Below are 19,222 nucleotides of genomic sequence, written 5' to 3' on the forward strand. Positions count from 1 at the left end.
CCAAACGGAGATACTTTAGACGAGACCTCTTCTCAACTCCGACCTTCTGTAGAGCGCGAGATTGAAGGCGAGTGTGATAATTGCGAGGAAATGACGTCGCGTCGCTGTTCCCTCTGCGGTAGAGACTGGTATTGTAGTTTGCATTGCCAGAACCAAATGGGAATTCACCATATCTTCTACTGCAACGCTCGACCTCTCACCACAGCGGATTACTTATGTCGAAACTGCCTATCCGATGAGATGCCGGAAGACCCCGATGTGTTAGAAGACTTTGGATTCAACCGCTGCAAGACTCGAGATGAGCAGTCGCATCTTCTCGGAGTCTATATCGGTCTGTTCGTCTACCGAGATATTTCCAGTGAAACAGTTGATGCTTGGAGGAAAGGTGGTGCGCTCATGAGTCAGATTACGGAGGAATATAACAAGATACCAGAGGTATCCCGTGGGAAATATTTCCCTTGGCTCCTTCGCAATGCCCACATATTAAGCCCAGGCAAGACAGTCAACCCAGTCCAAGCACCTCCTGAAATCGACCTAGAGAGAATCTTAGGACAAGCGGCGTCATACCTCGGGGGCGAAGATAGCGGAAAGACCTTAGAACAATTGGAGCCGTTTGATAAGAAGCGTTGTTTTGTTTTTTTCGCCTTAGCGCTCGAAAATGCTAACCCTTCGCCTTTTGAACACGCCCCGTTTGATCTGTGGTATCAATTCGGATTCGCTACTTGTGTTAGTCGTGATACAACACACCAAGGAATTCGGCACGCTGAGGGCGGACTTGGTGGCTCGTATGCTACGTTACTCTCTGGGCACAAGCATAGAAGGGCCTACTGTAAAAGTCTTGGGATTCCATACGACGGCCCTCCAGATCCACCAATATGCCCGTTCGACGAGTTTTGGACAGCCTATAGTTCGCTCAGCTTGCCTTCCGTCTTTGATAAATATGGATACGGCCATGTGATGGATCAAAATTTAAGAGATTTCCTGTCTTGTAAACCAGAGAAGCGCCCACACGTTTGGAGGCTACTACACTATATAGCAATTGGCGAAGTCAATGCCATTGACTCTATACCAGAGCTAAAGGATGCAGCAAAGTTTTATGGAATCTCTTCGCTGGCTGACACAGGGGAGAGAATAGCCTTGTACGAATTCTATCGGCAGTTACTAGGTGTCGTTGACCCCTTATCCCTTGATGAGGCATGCGCGCAAGGCACTTTATTGAAGCTTGCCCTCCAACATTTGAAGACAGATGTGGGTGCAAGAATCAAGTCATTACTGGTCAAGCTGGATCTTTCTAAAAGACGAGGGGGGTAAGCGGGTAGGTATAAGGGGCGCTTAGGTGGTAACAAACTTTCTGCTTATGAATATCTCTCATATCCTAAAGGGCCTGGTGTTAATGATACGGCCCCAAAGATTCTTATCTAGGTAGTGAGTAATGAACATATGTCATGGTTGCGTTACTTTTGTATATGATACTTGGATGCAAACTGTCTTTTGAATGAGGATTCTCAAAAAGAATTATCTCGAGGATCGCTATCGCCCCAATCCCCTTGACACTTTTGAAGTATAATATCTTTCGCGCCTAACGACTCGATCTTCATGGCATCAAGGAAAACGTAACCGAGCCGACGAATATCATCATGCACGTACCATCCATACAAGTTACTATAGGTGCCACCCCATATCAACGTCGAAGCCAGCGGGGGATGCGATTCCGCGTCTTGGGTGAAAGGTAGCGGGTCGCGGCGGTTTTGCTTCTCATCTCTGTTAGAGTAAGCTTTCTGCCGCCGCGCCCATTGTGCCGTTTCGCCTAAAGCTAGGTCTATAAGGAAATTACCTAAAGGCCAAGTAATGTTTTCTTGCATCGTCTGGACCAGTTGCGAATGGTCCTTAATTTTGTAAGAGACTCTGTGGAGCAATTCGAGGCCACGAGACACGGTTTCAGTCGGCAGTTCCTTTCGTGCCCCTAATCCTGTTAGTAGTTAAACTGACAACCAAAACTTACTGAAAAGCTGTAGGAGGTACGTAATGAATGATAAATTGAGAACGTACAACCATGATCAAAGTCGGAAGCTCCATCAGGTGTAGGCGGGCGTTGGCCGTCGAATTTTGGGCTACTTTTGTTCAAATCCCAATATATTTCACGAAATATTTTGTCGTACTTATCCTGTGCGAAAGTATTGATGCACAGTATTTCCTCAACCTCCCATGGCTCAAATAGGCAGAAAAATAGACGAAGAATCTCGACGGGACAGAGATCCAATTCCTTCTTTGATTCTTGCGTGAAGAGGCTGACTATGAACGCGAAAAGGACCTAACAAACATCGGGAGAAACGGTGCCCAAGGTCGTCTCCAATGATGAGCAGAGCAAATACCGATGATCTTCGAAATACTGCTCGTGGAAAACGGATGATGAGTGCACTAAAGAGTTCAGGCTCCGTATGTCCAGAAAAGACAGAATATTGCGTCTTATCTCTGGCGGTAGATCTTCTAAGCCACTGTAGCTCGTTGTACGGGATGAGGTTGGGAGTTGCGACGTAGGTGGTGTTACGGCCTTACAGTCAGACCGGATGTTATTAGCTAAGCGTAATAACTTGACAAAGATGGGTAAGAAGATGGTGTTGAGCGTGTATCAAGCTTGATTTTGGCAATCAACTTTTCCATTTTTTTCATTGCACGGCCTGGCCGCGTTGAACTCTTCTGAAATAAATAAGCCAAGTCTAACATAAAGAACTTGCATCAAGGGCTGAACCATAACGGCCGCCATGGCCCATACTATCTACACTATAAGGAAGCAAATTCCAATTATAACTTGTAGGAGAGAGAGTATATTGAAAAGGGGTTATTACCTTTTATACAAAATACCAGGCAATGGATATATAGACTAGGTACCTACCTAATATCAAATAAAATCTGGAAATTGTCCTTATAAATTCCAGTAATCCCTCGGATTTAATAAGCCCTAAGTTTTATCAAGCTTTAATTTAAGGCATTTTGTCAGCCCTTGGGGTGATCATAGAAGAAGAATCATTGTAATAGGAGGTACCTAGTTGTTGTCGTAAAGGTACCTAATGTACATGGTCCACTGATAGTAGAAGTATAAGTACATGCTATCATGTGACATCTAGTCTGACTTTAGGTCTAGTACCTTAGGTACCTGCAGGCTGCAGCCCTACACCCCGCAACTCGCCTTGGCAACTTGGCGGATACAACTTCTGGGGTTAGGTACCTCTTTTAACTTCCAACTTCCAATTTCCTCGAAATCAATAAGTTAATATGGAAGAGGGAAGAGAATAAGGAGGTTATTCATTTTTTTTTCTAGAAGTTATACGCACCAAGCATGATGAAAGCCTACTCACCACTATTATCCCTCCCTCGAGAAGTGCTTGACCGTATCATCGATTTCTATCTCGCCTTTGACCACGATGACTTCGAGGATACACTACGTCCCTACCTGCTTTATATGGGTGAAACAGAATACTCCCGTCCGCTACCCACCTTAATGCTAGCTTCAAAGGATTTATACCGCAATCTATCTCCCATAGTCCACAAACAAGCCGTCTTGCGCGTCGAAGTACACGGCTGGAACGACAGACGGATTGGATTCGCTACCCATGGGAACCTTAGATTTGAACGACTAGAAAAGCTTTGCCTTCTAATAGCAACTGAGCACCCCAACTGGAATAGCTGGCTGTCGTTCTTTAGCGAGGTGATTAAGAATACCGAAAACCTCCAAGTTTTGATGATCGATTGGGCGCCTAGACCTGTCAGCTCCGTAGGATGGACTGGTCGCGTGAACGCGAAGAAGGAGAATGAGTTCTTCAGCAGGATCAAAACTCTGAAGAAGCTTCGCCTCGTCCAGATATATGGTAACATATCTTTAGAATGGATTAGTCGGCTCGAGGGACTTGTACCGCATGTGGTATGCTATCGACATCGCTGGTGGCGTGAACCTGGGATGGATTAAAATCTGACATCTCTATAGCCACCTGAAAAGGCAACTAAGAAAATAGCTATAAACGCTTCAAGGTGACGCTTTCGAAGTGCATTATTATGAAATTAAGTAGTAGCAACGAATAGAAGACGACAGCCCAGGCACCTAAGAAATAACATGCTTACCCAAACATGCAAAGCCACCCAGCGACATTGAATAGAAACTAAAACCTTATCGGGACAAGTCGATGGCATGAGGTAAGACATAAGACGGGTACGACGGGTACGACGGGTACGGCCCTGTCGCCAGCCATTGATTATGCGTAAACCGAACCTCGTATAAGTTCTACTAGCCTCCCAAAATAATAACGAAATAGCTGGAGATAGATATAGGAAAGTGTTCGCTATAAGATTTCTAACTTACTTTACTTATGTAGTAACCTACTTCCTATCTTTGTCTTGGAAATCACCTTATAGAGAGAAAAAAAAGAAAAAAAAAAAGAGAAAAAAAAGGACAAACATGAATATATTCATTTCAATGAGACATCGATAAGGAATGATAACATACCACCTAAGGCTAAGGTATCAGGCCACCACCCCACCTCGGAATGTCCCCGAAAATCCCTTGTATTTAGCACCTTACCTGCTTACATACAGGTAAGGAAGTACCTAAAAGGGTATAAACGGTCCCCAATATTTTTCTGTAGCTTGCTTAGGTTAACTGTAGCAGGTTAGGTACCGGTATTCCGTAGTCGTAGGCAAAAGTACATTTACATCCCAATTCGAAAAAGCGTTATATTCTAGACCGTTAATTAATCAACAACGGAACGCGAAGGATCAGGTAAACCCTGCCTATGCATACTCTAGGTACGCATTGCCCTATACATTAGGTAAGTATATACCTTATATAAGATACCTAGGGTATATTCAAGCACGTCACCTAGGTAGTATAGACTGTATTATATTATTATCAGCATGTAAACAAAAGACGAGTGGAGCAGTTAGGAACTTGTCTAACCTCGTGGACGATATCGATTCGAGGATCACCTTTCCAGGCGAGCCGAATAATCCCTGTATAGTAAATATGAACTCAGTATAAAACCGGTACGATTTCTTCGCATTTCTCACCCTCCCTCGTTTCCTTCCTCAAGTTCCAAGTTCGTCGAGGAATCGGGATTAAAAAACATGCACGGCATCACGAGAGGAACTGCTGCGGCAGCTCTGCAGCTCTTTTCTCTCTGCACCTCCCTTGCATCAGCAAGCTCGCTGCCCAGCCATGTCGAGAAGTTGATAAGGAAACAAGTCCCTGCCGAGCCCACGGGCGTCAAGACCATTATATCTCCAGGCGGCGTCACAATCCGCTACAAGGAACCAGAGCTCGAAGGCGTATGCGAGACCACTCCTGGAGTTAATTCGTACTCGGGCTATGTCGACCTCGATGAGGATACGCATATGTTTTTCTGGTTCTTCGAAGCCAGGACCAACCCCGATGAGGCACCTATTACCTTGTGGCTCAACGGAGGACCCGGTAGCGATTCGCTAGTTGGGCTTTTCGAAGGTAATCTCCATCTTTCTCTCGTTGTTTGCGTGAGAGGTAACCTGACCAAGAGCGTGTATGCTGATTGCTGTCAACAGAACTTGGACCGTGCAACGTCACTCATAATGGTACTTCAGTCGTGAACCCTTACGCTTGGAATGAAGTGAGCAATCTTCTCTTCCTCTCCCAACCTATTGGAGTCGGCTTCTCATACGACGATGCGGTTGTGGGAGTGATCAACCAAACAACGGGGCTACCTGTCAACTCGTCCAACCCCGATGGCCGATATAGCGATGTTGACCCGTACCGTTTCGACACTACGGATCTAGCTGCGAAGGGTACCTGGGAAGTCTTGCAGGCTTTCATTCAGGAACTCCCAGTTCTGGACGAGACAGTCAAGTCTCGCAGTTTCAATCTTTGGACCGAGAGTTACGGAGGTCATTACGGTCCGGCCTTCTTTAAGTATTTCTATGACCAGAACAAGTTGATCCAGGATGGGAGTATCCCTGGCGTTGAGCTCAGCATGCATACACTCGGTATCATCAATGGATTGATATCAGAGAGGATCCAAGCACCTTATTACCCAGAAATGGCCTTCCGGAACACCTATGGGATCGAGACCGTGAACCAAACCATCTACGACTACATGAAGATGAATTACTATTTCCTTGGTGGTTGCCGTGACTCAATTGACTACTGCTTCCAACAAGATCGCTCTACACCAGATGGCAAGGCCGTGTGTTCACAGGCAACAGCGATTTGCAGAAATTTGGTGGAAGGGCCATATTAGTGAGTACCTAACTTAATATTTCCAGAGATCCCAATTTTAAGAGTGACGAGATTCTAACAGCGTGCAGCGCGGTCAGCGGGCGGAATGCCTATGATATCCGTGCCCAGAGTGATGCTCATATCCCTCCTGGGTATTGGGTAAAGTATCTCAACCAAGCCAAGATTCAGAACGCCATAGGAGTTGATATCAACTACACATCTATAAGCAGCACCCAGATCTACACGGGTTTTGATTATACTGGCGACTTTGTCTATCCCAATCTGCTAGAGGATCTCGAGGCCCTTCTTTCCTACGACGTCCGGATCGCAATGGTATACGGTGACGCTGTAAGACCCCCATCGACCCTTTTTAAGTCCATATGCGTCCCTTTTCATAGGATATGTCTTCATAAAGCCAGTTACTGATGTCAGCATGATAGGATTATGTATGCAACTGGATGGGCGGTGAAGCCGTGTCGCTAGCGGTAAACTACACCCACCAGAAGGAATTCAGAGAGGCAGGCTATGCCCCATTCATTGTCGACGGCGTTGAATACGGAGAGAGCAGGCAGTACGGTAACTTCAGCTTCACCCGAGTTTACGAAGCCGGACATGAAGTGCCCTATTATCAGCCTAAAGCTGCTCTAGAGCTCTTTAGACGTGTATTGGGAAACCTTGTCATCGCCGATGGAACGGAGCTTACGCCAACGTATCAAAGTGAAGGCACAGCTAATGCCACGCATACAAACAGTTATACGGCATACTATACGGGAAGGCCAGGAGATTGGAAAAACTAATATAGCATACTGCTAGAGTTGTAATTCATAATCCCGATATGCTCTCACGCTCAATGAATTGAGCTAAATATATTAACTAAGCATTTCTCTCTCCATACCCAGGTCAAATATAGAAAGAAAGAGACAGCAGAAGTAATGCGTACTGGGTATATTAGCAGGCCTTGTCAAACGAATACCTACCATAACGGCCGTATAACTCAACCCCCTGATAGTGGCTAAGGCTATGGTGGTAAGGCAGGTAGAGGTACCTAACTTTGTAATAGATAGGTACATTATGGTACCAATGATAAGATACCTGTCCAGAATCACCAGTATCCAAGGACAGCGGCAAGCTCTTGATCAAGCTGCCTCCTAGTCATGATTTTACATGCCAACATTTTCTCATTCATCTTGATTGCTGCATGTAGGTACCTCCTAATTACTATACTTAGGTGGGTACCTAACCTTAGGTACCTAAGGCACTTAAGATACTATTTGAAATGGGCTATGCGTAAAACACCAATGTAGCAACATTCATTTGTATTTAATAGCTCATCACAGATCTTCGTGTCATATGACATACGCTAATGAGTGTAAACTGTGCCACGACCTATGCTTCCTCTTCTCTTTTAAATATCACAGGCACTCCGATGCTCTCTAGTAAGTTCGAGACCGTACTGCCATCCGAACGCACAAACTCGGTAACAGCAATAGCAGCTTCCACTAGAAGTCGCATATCCTTTCTCTCCACAGGGGTAGATAATATGTAACCTACTACGAAAGGTAGCTCTGTTTCTCGCTCCATATACGCGGGTGTGAATATCTGTCGAAGTAAAGGGTCACAATGCTTCCGTACGGCTCGTAAGAGTTCCCAGCATTCACGGTGCATTGCGGTATAAGGGAGCGTTAACTCGAGCGATTCACCTTGCAACGCGAACATCAGGGCCCTGATGAGTTCTTCTGGCGGCAATACCAAGGACTTGTTAGCCTTTCTGGACTTCGGCTTTGATTTCAACTTCTCGGGATCGGCTTGTCCTAGTATCAAAGTGCCCTCTTCCTCTGAACCCTCCGTCTCCCACAGGCTAAGGTCGACGACCTTAGCGATATGCTCAGCTGTCCAGTCGACTTATCCGGTTCCGTGTCGGTATCTGTTTGCAAATATGGACGAAACTGGTGCGCCATCCTTGATCCCTCGAGGACCCGATCGAGAAGTCAGCGGCAAGTTTTGCCGCCGTTTCTTAGTAAATGCTGCTGCTGTTGTGCCCACTGGGAGGCAGAACTTCTTGAAGCACTCATCCAGAGTATCTGGAGTATCTCCAACGAAGAATCTGGAATCTCCTATCAACGTTCTTACCATGTCCATATCCGACCAGCGGTCTGACATGAGTCTCTGACTCTGTAGGGCGTTGTACAGATGTGATGAGTAAGTAATAGAGCCCCATGCGTCTGCGAGTGCGATACCCATCTCCCACATGGATGATCGAAAATGGTAGAGTACAAGGCCGCTAAGAACCGGTGACATCTTTAACAATAAATGCGGTTCCATGGAGGTTGGAACGGGCTCGCGATATCTTTGGTACGCCTAGGCCTTAACTTTGGACACGGGATCTGCCAGCATCCATTGTATTCTCGCTTGAAGGTGCCGTACTATTTTGTCGTTGCCGGCTCCCCAGTTGCCGATTTTCAGGTCCTTATGGAATTTAAAGTGTTCCTCGATTTCCCGGTCCAAAAAGCGAAGGTTCATTTCGAGTGTGTCGAATCCACGATCGACGTTTTCTCGAAGAATATAATGAATATCAGGGAAGATCTGGGCGGCAAAGACAAGATAAAATGGCACTTCTTTAGTACTGGCTAGCTCCTTGATCCCACGCAAGAATTCGTCTTCAACCGGGTAGTCGCGAACTGCACGTTCCACAGCCATGAGCTCTGTGAAGAACTGCATATGTAGCACTCTATCCTCTTCGAATTTCTGGTAGCCAGACTTAGAGTCACGGTCGCTTTGGGGGTCGTAGTAACCATACATCCCCTCCTTGTACAATGGGACGACCCGAGGTTGCACGACCCTTGTAAACGCTTCCAGGAGTCTATAGGTTAAAATGTAAGTGTTACTCGCAATGTCGTACGTGTCGTAGTTGAAGTTGTCCTTAACGTCAGACGAGAGACCAAAAGGCTGGTATCCCTTCATCATCACCTGGATGATATGGTATCTATTCATGACTTCCCATAACCCACCATGGCTGTCAAACATTGGCACTACATCTTCCACTATAGTAGATCATCAGGGTCAGATATGTGATGAAAGTTTCATGAAATATGGAAAGATATAATTATAACTTACTGAGCTTCCGTGCCAAATCAATGGCGGTGTTAGTTGTAACCGCACATGCAGCCAAATCGAAAAACCCATCTCGATAATTAGTCCATATCCATTCGGTGCGAGATCGTATCTTGTTGAGATCATTCATTAACATTGTCAAAGCGATGTAAAGATCCTCGAGAGATGAAGGCGGCTCTGACTCGTACGTTCCACTATCGCCTTCGTGGACTTTCGGTCTCTCAATGTCAGGGGCATTGAGGAAATCTTCCGATGGTTCGTAAAGCTTTAAGCCTGCAAATCGGTTGGAAAAGTCATCGCCGGTAGTCTCCGCCTCCGCCTCCGCGTCTGCGTATAGCTTATCTGTCAAAATTGCAAGGGAAGAAGCTGTGGTGCTTGTTTTGGGTATTAAAATTTCATGCACCTTCCTAAGGACGCTGAGAAAATAGCCGTGCTTTGCATCTGATCTCTCATCCGCGGATGCTCCTTCGTTGGCAAGCTTTTCATTGAAGCCTCCACGGGCAACAATAACTCGACGCAGTGTAGCGAGAAGGGAGTTTGGTATAGATATGTCGGGCTTGGACGCTATGAATTCTGCTAGGGGTACGAAATCACTGATCTTAATGATATACCTGTTGCCCGGTGCCGGTTCGGTAGACGAAGAAGCTTGCTTCTTGGCCTCAGCCCTCGCTTTACCTTTTAGGCGTGCACTTGTCCCCTTTGCCAGTTGTTGAGCTAAGGAACTGGGTAGATAGCCAACTGCCTTTGCCGTAGATGCGAGCCAGCCAGCAACAGAATCGGTATCATTCTTATACTGCTGATATGTGCTAACAAGATTTGGTGGTAGCATTTTGTGATCGATAAAGGTGTGGTTTATTAGTTTTGGGAATTCCACTGCCAATTGGGTTGGTTTGGGTTGGTATGGGAAGGAAGTTGAGAAGATGAAGAGTAAGGTACCTGACCTTAGGTAGAAATAAAGCAAACAAGTCCGCACAAAGTAGAGGGAAGAACTACCTTAGGCACCTACCTCCTTATCTGATCAGGATATGGAGTAGTCTTGAGTAGAGGATATCTACCCCCAGGAGGTTACTTTCCTCCTGTTCAATAGCTAGTTAGCTGTGAGCTTGCGCAACACTTTAAGCGTTGTTATTAGATGTATTGTCAAGGAAGAAATGTTTCATTGTATAAGGTATTTTAAAGGTTGTAGATCTAAGAGATTTCTCCTATTTTTACAGCTTTTTTTTTTAAAAAAAAATACGTATTGCACACCTCGTTTCGAAAGATAAATCTTTCATATAGGTACCTAGCTAGCCTTATAGCTATACGTTATAAGCGGCTGTTCGGTAAGCCGTAGGCCTGGCAGCTGTTCGGTTGGTATGGCTAAGAGCTGAGGGGTGGTTTCATGTTTAAGGATATTGATAAAATAGGATTATAATGGTTAGTTAGCTGTAAACTTATTAATAAGTTGAATTACCTTAAAGAGCTGAGATGAGAGGGTTAGGCGTTATTGTTATAATGATATAAACAAACCACTTACACTTGACTTGCTGCTAGGTCCAGGTTCCTTAAGCCAGGTGCATGTACGAAGTACACCTCGGTATTTCAATCGCTCACCTTTGAATATTCCGCTCACTGCAGCATTACGTATTAATTATTAATACTAAGTAGGTTCCGATTACACATCCCGCCATTATGCCATTGCCATGTACAATATATCTTTTAACGATACTTTTTACAACTAATAATAAAAATAAAAATAAATCAATTACTAAAAAAAGTCCACTTCTTATGAATCAGGCTTAATTGTTTCATTGAAATATTATACTTAGGTACGAATTGTATAATATTGGTTTTCATTTATTTTTGAAGCTTTAATGGGAAATACCATACATTAGACAGTGCGCCACTTCTTTTCGACGCCTTTCTGCAAGATCATATGTAAGCGCCATTCTTTACTTCTTTTCGCTACATACTTTTTTTTGGCAAAAAAAGACAAAGAAAAAAAGATTAATACTTTAAAACATACCTCTATTATAAATTAGAATAAGGCTCAAATTTACTTATACCTAACTTATATGAAGGCCATGCCGAGCCCCAATTCGTCCTCTGCGGGTAATCCACGTAGCGTACTAGATCGCCAAACGCAAGAGAATGCGACAGATCTTCCCTCATTTTATTCCCCGCGGTCGCGGCCGCTTCGGGAAGACGACGGAATCGCTACCTCGCTTAGATTAGATCGTGACGAGTTATGTCTCTCGTCTATAACACCCCAATCCATTTCCAATTCGGCTTTAACCTCGACCGACGATGTTAACCTACCGCCGCCGCCGCCTTCGCTCCTTTCTCCCGCCTTTACACCCCCCGTGACTCCCGGTACCACGACACCTACGCTCCTAGCCGAAGGACAGCCTCGCGGTGTCCCCGTCGATTCTTCTATTCCGTCTGGAGGGTGCGGTATTAAGCGACCAAAGCTCCTCGATACGCTGCCTGAGGTTCAATGCATCGTGCGCGCTCGTATCCCGACGGTCTCTGGAACGGAGATGTTTCTGCATCTGTACACTAATAATGTCGATAACAAGGAGCATCTCGCGATAGTTTTTGGCCCGCATATCCGAAGTAAATCCCTGGATGCGCCGAGGGATGGAGAGACTGAGATGGACCGCATGGTGAGGGGCGCATATACCGGTCGTCTTTATCCGGGCAGGACGAAAAGCGGGATGGTGGGAGCCTCATCTTCTACTGCGGGTGACCCAGTAGAGGAGATCCCAGCCCCTAGTGGGCCGCCGCTTGTTCGGATACATTCAGAATGCTATACTGGGGAGACAGCGTGGTCCGCACGTTGTGATTGCGGCGAGCAACTAGACGAGGCGGCGCGACTTATGTCGCTACCCACTGCCGTGAACGGCGGCATTATCATCTACTTACGACAAGAGGGGCGCGGAATTGGCTTAGGCGAGAAGTTGAAGGCGTATAACCTACAAGACCTAGGATCCGACACAGTAGAGGCAAATCTGTTACTACGGCATCCGGCAGATGCGCGAAGCTACGGGTTGGCGACAGCAATGCTCCTCGATCTGGGACAGAAGGAAATACGGTTGTTGACCAACAACCCGGACAAGATTAGAGCTGTCGAAGGTCCGAATAGGGAAATCAGAGTAACGGAGCGCGTTGCGATGGTGCCTCTAAGTTGGAAGGGTAAAGGGGGATTCAGGAGTCGAGAGGTAGAGGGCTATCTAAAGACCAAGGTATGTTTCTTCTGATTTATTTATGTTTCCTCCTCGATTTTCTTTTTAAACAATTTCCCAAGACGTAGTAGTATCCAATGGCTGACCGCGTAATCGCTCTGTAGATCGAGAAGATGGGACATATGTTGGATATGGGCGGCCTATAGCCTTGATGTGATATGGATAATGTACATACCTATATATCATATATACGCTCTAGCTCAGTCTTGTAAATGAAAAAGAAGGTCATAAAAACAGGACCGTACCTACACGGACTGGACAACCAGACATGTAAAGATTACCTCTTACCTCCTCTACGGGCTGTAGGCTGTGGAGAGCAACGGATAGGTAAGGTAATAAGATAATAGGTCTTATCGGACGGTACATTAGGTACTTGCATATGACCATGTACCCCACGATCCCTGTCACCTTAGCTTCAAAAGCTTAGACCCTTAAAAACGATTTTCTAGTGGTACCAAGGTACAGGGTACCTAGGAGGTAGGTAAGAGCTCCCGTCTCGCAAACGCGTTTTCTAGCAGTTTTCTAAGTACTGAAGATTTCCTATCGTGTAATAATCGCGAGGTCCATCCTATATCGTACCCAAGTAATGAACTCTACCACTTTTTTCTCTCTAAATTAAAAGTCGCTCTCTAAGGGTCAGTACCACGTTGTCTAACGTCACAGACCGATCAATAAGGCAAATTAACCTCATGTCCTAACAATTATACCTTTTAATCATTTTCAATACCCGCATCCGCTGCACATCAACTGCTAGTTTCTAGTACACGCACACACATACTCGCGGTTATGGCCGAAGGTATGCGCCTACGCCTGGTCGTGCGTAGGGATGGTTTACCAGAAGAACGACTTATGTGGAATGTGTCTCTCGAAGACGATCCAACTATTTCGAAACTCGTCGAGAAAGTGAACGAGACCTTTCCCTTAGAGATTGGCCGGAGAGGATTGGAAGACTACGTCGTTGAGTTACGTGATCAAGACGGCGCGAGTTTCGAATGTCTCCATTTTCAGCCCGTGCGAACAGTTCTTAAGCCCGATGATCGAGTTTTCATTCGACCCCTCGATCGAGACGATAATAGACGACGTCGAATCAGCGGCCGACACCAAATCTCGTCCGATGGCAGACACCTTGTTGATGGCATCCCATTCGGGCGTCGTCTCCTGAGGGCCCCAATTAGCCGACCTCCAATTGACCCTCCACGGAAGCGCCGCAAACTTTTGCACCCTTATGACAACCTAGAAGATGATGTAAACGACGACGAAGAAGAAGACACACCAATGCTACTTCTCACGAATGGCGAGCGCCCGTCGCATAAATCGAGCTTTCCGAGCGTCAAGTTTAGCCCGAAAGTGGACACCATCGATGCCGAAGCAGAAGACGGTGACTTTGATGATGGCACGGGGCAGGAAGATTCCAGTGGTGGTTCTGAATCTGAAGATTCTGACCAGCAGGATGCAGAATTGCCAAGCGATGAAGATGATCTTGAACAAGAGCTTCGGGATCTAGCGGAAGATAATGCTGCTGTAGAAGGAAAAGAGCCTTCTGAGGTGCAGACATTAGCCGGGGAAGGTCACAATAAAGTATCGAAGCTACAAGCTGCATTTCCTTCAGCGCCTGCAAGTATCTGCGAGCAAGTTTTAGCGACATCAGGCAATGACCTGAAATCAGCGTACGATGTTCTAATTGATGGATTTGCGCCGCAGCTGTCAGAATCCGCCTTGCTGGCAGGGTCGATGTCCACGGGAACAACGCGGAAGCCAAAGTCACAAAAGAAGGGCTTAAAAAATAAATTTCCTACCACATCCTTAGCAGAGGAGCGTGTCGACGACATCATGGACGATGACGAGAGTGTGTCCGAAGAGGAAGGAGAGGAGGAAGAGGGAGAACAAATATCTTCCTTTGTACGACAATTCGACCATCGAGGCCTTCCGCCCGGATCAATCACTTCTGGTAGGGGACTGGTTCAGATGGCTGCTATATCTAGTTCGGTCAATGGTGATAAGGTGAATAGCGAACGCAAACCTATATCCGTGGCTTCAAATGGCCATAAGACCAGTCCCGGAAAAATGGCCGAGGAAGACGATACATCAAGCGACGCTACAAGTTCCAGCTCTGAGAGTGAAGAACTTGAAGTTACTAGCGATAGTGATTCCGATGATGATGACTCCAACAACAACGACAGCGACGACGGAGATACGTCTTCAAATGGTAGCGATGATAGGGACAACGAAAGCGATAAGAGCGATAGCGACGATAGTAGTATGCATCAGGGAAATAGCTCTCCTGGGGATTTCCGTGGTGATAGATCAAATGATTCAGATAATGAAGACGATAACAACAGTGAGGATGACGACGATAGTGATGATGGCCCAGAAGAAATCTCCATCAAGCCACAGCATACCAAGAATCAAAAACCGAAACAAAAAAGAGGACTCGGCTATGAAAACGACATGAACCAGACTAAAAGCAGTAGCGAGACTTCAGACGATAGTGATATGTCTTCAGAGGAGGATTCTGATGAGGAAGGATCAAGTTCAACGTCAGGAAGCGAAGAGGTAGAAACTATTTCTAATGACATTAAAGCGACGAAAGCGGCCGGTCGTACTACATACACCGGGGGCCCGCAAATTCAGCCTTCGAAACCAATCCCCGGAGCCATTCCTGAGGCTCAACCAGTGCCTCCCGGAGCTGGTAGCGAAAGGACAAGAAAGCGAAATGCTCGTCGAAGGGCCGCGAACAAGGCAAAAAAGCTAGCGCAGCAGGGATCAATTCTGAGTGTGACGCCTACGGGCGAAGAAACTCGGTCGCCTATCACAGACGAAAAGGCTCTTATTGAAGCTAAGCGACAGGAACTACTAAAAGCGATCGCTAATGGCGGAGTAGAAGTTGGCCCTCCTACACGGTTCGACGAGCCGTCGAAGACGTCCACGTCAGTGAAAAGGAAGCTGGATGAGCACGACGAAGACACATTGGTAACGACGCCTATGGACGAAAGCGCGAATTCCTCGGGCTCTGTTCAAAAGAAGGCTCGTCTAGATATAGGTGCCGGTCGGAGACTTGTTTTTGGTGCCTTGGGTCTTCGTAACCCTAGAACGAAGGCAGATGAGAATGAGCTGCGAGCAAAACTAATGAAAGATCTTCGACCGCTGGATAACCCGAGGCTTGATCAAAGCATAGAAAACACTGAAGTGAACGAGGATACCTCCATAGTAGAGGAAAGTTCCGAATCCTGGAAAGACAAAATTATCTACCGAGCTGTAGAGTGTTGCCACGAAGGGGTACAGCTCAGCGAGCCGCCGTTTCCGTTCGTTCAGCGCTGGGATCCTCAGCAGCAAGGCTCGTGGTCTCAGAAGAAAAACAAACGTGGTGGTCAAAGTAAGCGAGCACAGCGCAACCAAGCACATTTCTACCAGGATACACGTCCCGGCAAGAAGCAGAAGCACGATGAATCTGATATGTGGGACGAAGACGGGTACGATGATACATTCAACGGTGTAAACGATTACACTAACGATGCCGACATCGAACTCAACTATGATGATACTGAGAGTTATAAACCTCAAGGGACCAATGAGCCCACAAATAATGCAAGTCAATTTACAGACTTTGACGACCTTCCGTCCTTGCCATCAGATTTATCAACCCTCCCCCCTCTGCGTCCCGGGGAAGTCAAAGTTGGAATGGTGATAACATGGCAGCAATGGTCATGCTCGTCTGCAACTAGTTGGCAGCCACAGCTGTCTAACGTAACAGGCGTTGTTGTTGGAATTGACGACGACGCTACTGGGTTAGAAGTCTGTCTTGCTAAGAGAGACCGATATCTTGATCGAAATCAGAAGAAATATGACGAGAATACCGGTCAACGGATATATGACAAATTTGAAGCCCCGGATCTCGATGACGAAGATGACGATGATGGGGAAGACGAAGGATTTCGGATTATCGGCTTTGCCGAAATGCAGCAGCCTAGAATTCTTCAACAACCACTCTCTGCCATGGTAACTAATGAAAATCCCGATGCAGTTGGCCTACTTCCCAAAGCTAGCACAAATACAGGGAGCAAGCCTCCCGCTACCGATGAAGACGCAAAAGCCAACGCGCACTCAGAACAAGAACCGTCTAGCACAAAAGAGCCCACTGAAGAAAATGAGTCTAGAGTTGTACCAATCGAAAATTCCTCACCGAATCATGAACACCAGCACAGCAGCATATTAACGTCCGATGATTCGCAAATCAATAGTCCCTCGCAACAGCTACGTGAGAACGCCAGCCAATCCGTAGGTATACAACCAAATCACCTACCAGTTCAAGATGTTTCTCACCGCAATAGTGATTTGAATGAACCCCTCTCGAAGCCAGATATCGAAGTACCAGGATCGGAACTTCCCAGTATAAGACATTCGTCAGCTCCTCTATTTGACAGCCACGAGGATGAAGTCGTTATTGGGACACCCAAGGTCGTAAAATCTAAGGCTATTGTTCCCCCTTCGTCAGCGAGCAGCGCCCGTAGTGGGCGGCAGCTGGATTACAGTTTAGATATGGAAGTCACAGAGCCGGATTCTCTTAAAATCACAGACGACGGTCTCTCGACGTCTCTAGATAACGAATACCAACAGGATCTAGAGTCGGATGAGGAAGTCTCAACCCCTACACCTACACCTACACCCTTTCTCCATGATGAATTAACTGTCGAGCAAGAGAGAAGTCCACAAAAGGCGGAAGCATCATCGCCAGCAAATATATCAACTCCCAGCTCGTTGACGTCGATCAATACTATATGGTGCACAGCGCAAACTTCACTAAACACACAAAGTCCATCCAAGTCTCAGTCGCAGTCCCTTCCTACCAACGGATCACAACAGGCTCAGGCGCAGGACGATCAGGACTTCGAGGAGACAATTCGGAAGCTAGATAATACTTCAGATGATCAAGCGAGCTCTTCCAAAGTTCCAGATAGCTTCGAGCGGAGGAGCCAAGGAAGAGTTCTTGAGGATGTTAAGGATTTTAGGATTTTTAAACGTCTTTCAACGTCTCCACCAATCAAAATCTCCCCACCGCCAGCAAGAAGACGGAAATTGCCGAAAGAGTCATCCCAGTTCACACTTCCTCCTGGAACGCAGGTGATCGAATTATCTTCAGATTCCGAGCCGGTCTACGCCGAGAATTATGCTGACGACGAGGTTGATGAGACTTATTCTCCTGATCCTGACAGTTTGCCTAGGGGCAGCGGATGGGTGCATAAGGCCGATACGAAAGGTCGCAACGCGAGAAGTGTAACTGCACCTATCAGACCCCAGCCGCCAAAACGGAAGAGATTCATATCCTCGTCGCAGGGTCCTATGTCGACTTCCTCCTCCGCCTCGGTCTCTGCCATTCAGTCCGATTAAACCTCGCAGAAAAACGAGCTCGAGGTTCTAGTTGGCTTTCTTAAGACACAGGGCTGGTTTAAGTGATGGTATGTTGGGTAGCTTAGGTTGGTAGGTAGGAACTAGCCTACTTGTATCATATTGTATACCTCTTAGCTGTCAGGTTAATAGTTGCGCTTCAGTTTTTTTTTTAAAATAGCTGGTGCAACAGAAAATATATTGCAGAAACCCACAATAGAAACTTGTGTCCAGAATCAAGAGGGGGAGTTTAACCACGATCCATAATTCAAGCCTCGGAGGATATTTTCTAGGTACCTCCTACTATTTATTTAGTTGGCCGTGTAACGACTTTATTTCTACCGCGTTGGCTGTATCAATACCGGGGAAATAAATATAGGCCCCTAGGTACTGGGTAGGTATCCAGATGGAATCTAATTGCTTCGCGCCCCGCCTTTGGCCTCCCTCAGCTCGTTCATCCTCGCTACGCGCTTCTTGAATTCGTCGTACTGGCACTTCTCGTAACTATGTCGCTCATCCTGTGGGTGGCGAAGCGGCGAAAGACGTTGTTAGCCCACTCTAGGCGCATAGGTAACTACCTACCCAAGGTACCTAGACCTGACCTAAGGTACCTCCTAGGTTGAGTAATATGGATGGAGAGAGAGAGGGAACGTACGTTACACTTCCACGGGAGGTAGTATGTATCGAAACGGCATCTGTTGAGAGGGATGAGGAGGTTCGCGCAGCTGTCTCGGTAGGGTAGGGGGACTTTGGCATCTCGCATCTCCTCCCGCGTGGCTTCTAGAAATATGGACATGTTCCGATCAGTAACGTGTGATGAATTGCCATGCGCATGATGTGGGTGAGAATGAGATGGGGGGTGAATGTTTACTTGGAGGAGCCTCGGATGAACCGCTTAGGAGACCCATCTTGGGAAGTGCGTCAAGCGTAGGAGGAGCGGTCAAGTGTGTCAATTGTCAATTGATTAAGTAAAGGAAAGGATCGCGAGGTGAGTTGGGGTTGGTAAGGTTCGAAAATAGGTCCAATCCCTAGCAGATGAATTGCTGTTTGATTGATTGATGGATTGATGATGGGCGATAGGTGATAGGTGATAGATGATTGGTGGATATGAATTTACAAGTTAAAGCCTTCCATGTTCTCTCCGTTTTCCTCTTGTTGTGGCTTGAGCTTCTCGAAATGTGGCACGCTGACGTACAATACGTCCAGACTCCATGTAGCCTGTAGAGGTACCTTAGGTTAGGTACCTCTTTTATTAGTCAGGTAAAGGTAT

The 19,222-nt window shown here is 46.4% G+C and overlaps 8 protein-coding genes across 8 annotated transcripts; 5 read left to right on the plus strand and 3 right to left on the minus strand.

The window, feature by feature from the left end:
• Positions 1 to 156: 156 nt before the first annotated feature.
• Positions 157 to 1,311, plus strand: F4812DRAFT_452090 (uncharacterized protein; the record flags this gene model as incomplete). The annotated part of the gene is made up of 1 exon (XM_047936300.1): positions 157 to 1,311. One exon carries the CDS (start codon positions 157 to 159, stop codon positions 1,309 to 1,311), a length of 1,155 nt encoding a protein of 384 aa, XP_047788545.1.
• Positions 1,312 to 1,505: 194 nt separating this feature from the next.
• F4812DRAFT_461201 (uncharacterized protein) lies at positions 1,506 to 2,764 on the minus strand (the record flags this gene model as incomplete). Its single annotated transcript, XM_047937827.1, has 4 exons — positions 1,506 to 1,963; positions 2,050 to 2,266; positions 2,321 to 2,551; positions 2,723 to 2,764. 4 exons carry the CDS (start codon positions 2,762 to 2,764, stop codon positions 1,506 to 1,508), a joined length of 948 nt encoding a protein of 315 aa, XP_047788546.1.
• Positions 2,765 to 3,043: 279 nt separating this feature from the next.
• F4812DRAFT_436384 (uncharacterized protein) lies at positions 3,044 to 4,400 on the plus strand. The gene has a single exon (XM_047934843.1). It carries the CDS (start codon positions 3,338 to 3,340, stop codon positions 3,962 to 3,964), a length of 627 nt encoding a protein of 208 aa, XP_047788547.1. The 5' UTR covers positions 3,044 to 3,337; the 3' UTR covers positions 3,965 to 4,400.
• A 187-nt stretch (positions 4,401 to 4,587) lies between these two features.
• On the plus strand, positions 4,588 to 7,068 carry F4812DRAFT_100701 (peptidase). The gene is made up of 4 exons (XM_047929248.1): positions 4,588 to 5,488; positions 5,566 to 6,256; positions 6,325 to 6,583; positions 6,676 to 7,068. The coding sequence occupies exons 1-4, from the start codon at positions 5,116 to 5,118 to the stop codon at positions 7,030 to 7,032; spliced, it is 1,680 nt and encodes a 559-aa protein (XP_047788548.1). The 5' UTR covers positions 4,588 to 5,115; the 3' UTR covers positions 7,033 to 7,068.
• A 387-nt stretch (positions 7,069 to 7,455) lies between these two features.
• Positions 7,456 to 10,175, minus strand: F4812DRAFT_466031 (uncharacterized protein; the record flags this gene model as incomplete). The annotated part of the gene is made up of 4 exons (XM_047938514.1): positions 7,456 to 8,119; positions 8,183 to 8,582; positions 8,613 to 9,276; positions 9,350 to 10,175. 4 exons carry the CDS (start codon positions 10,173 to 10,175, stop codon positions 7,622 to 7,624), a joined length of 2,388 nt encoding a protein of 795 aa, XP_047788549.1. The 3' UTR covers positions 7,456 to 7,621.
• An 855-nt stretch (positions 10,176 to 11,030) lies between these two features.
• Positions 11,031 to 13,077, plus strand: F4812DRAFT_436394 (GTP cyclohydrolase II). The gene is made up of 3 exons (XM_047934844.1): positions 11,031 to 11,263; positions 11,407 to 12,570; positions 12,675 to 13,077. Exons 2-3 carry the CDS (start codon positions 11,410 to 11,412, stop codon positions 12,714 to 12,716), a joined length of 1,203 nt encoding a protein of 400 aa, XP_047788550.1. The 5' UTR covers positions 11,031 to 11,263; positions 11,407 to 11,409; the 3' UTR covers positions 12,717 to 13,077.
• An 80-nt stretch (positions 13,078 to 13,157) lies between these two features.
• Positions 13,158 to 18,241, plus strand: F4812DRAFT_100810 (uncharacterized protein). The gene has a single exon (XM_047929249.1). It carries the CDS (start codon positions 13,357 to 13,359, stop codon positions 17,953 to 17,955), a length of 4,599 nt encoding a protein of 1,532 aa, XP_047788551.1. The 5' UTR covers positions 13,158 to 13,356; the 3' UTR covers positions 17,956 to 18,241.
• F4812DRAFT_100813 (NADH-ubiquinone oxidoreductase B18 subunit-domain-containing protein) lies at positions 18,202 to 19,114 on the minus strand. Its single transcript, XM_047929250.1, has 3 exons — positions 18,824 to 19,114; positions 18,608 to 18,756; positions 18,202 to 18,470 (listed from the first exon to the last, which is right to left on the minus strand). Exons 1-3 carry the CDS (start codon positions 18,858 to 18,860, stop codon positions 18,366 to 18,368), a joined length of 291 nt encoding a protein of 96 aa, XP_047788552.1. The 5' UTR covers positions 18,861 to 19,114; the 3' UTR covers positions 18,202 to 18,365.
• Positions 19,115 to 19,222: the final 108 nt, after the last annotated feature.

The sequence above is a fragment of the Daldinia caldariorum genome, assembly GCF_022478825.1.
Source record: "Daldinia caldariorum strain CBS 122874 unplaced genomic scaffold F4812scaffold_13, whole genome shotgun sequence".
Taxonomy (NCBI): Eukaryota; Fungi; Ascomycota; class Sordariomycetes; order Xylariales; family Hypoxylaceae; genus Daldinia; species Daldinia caldariorum.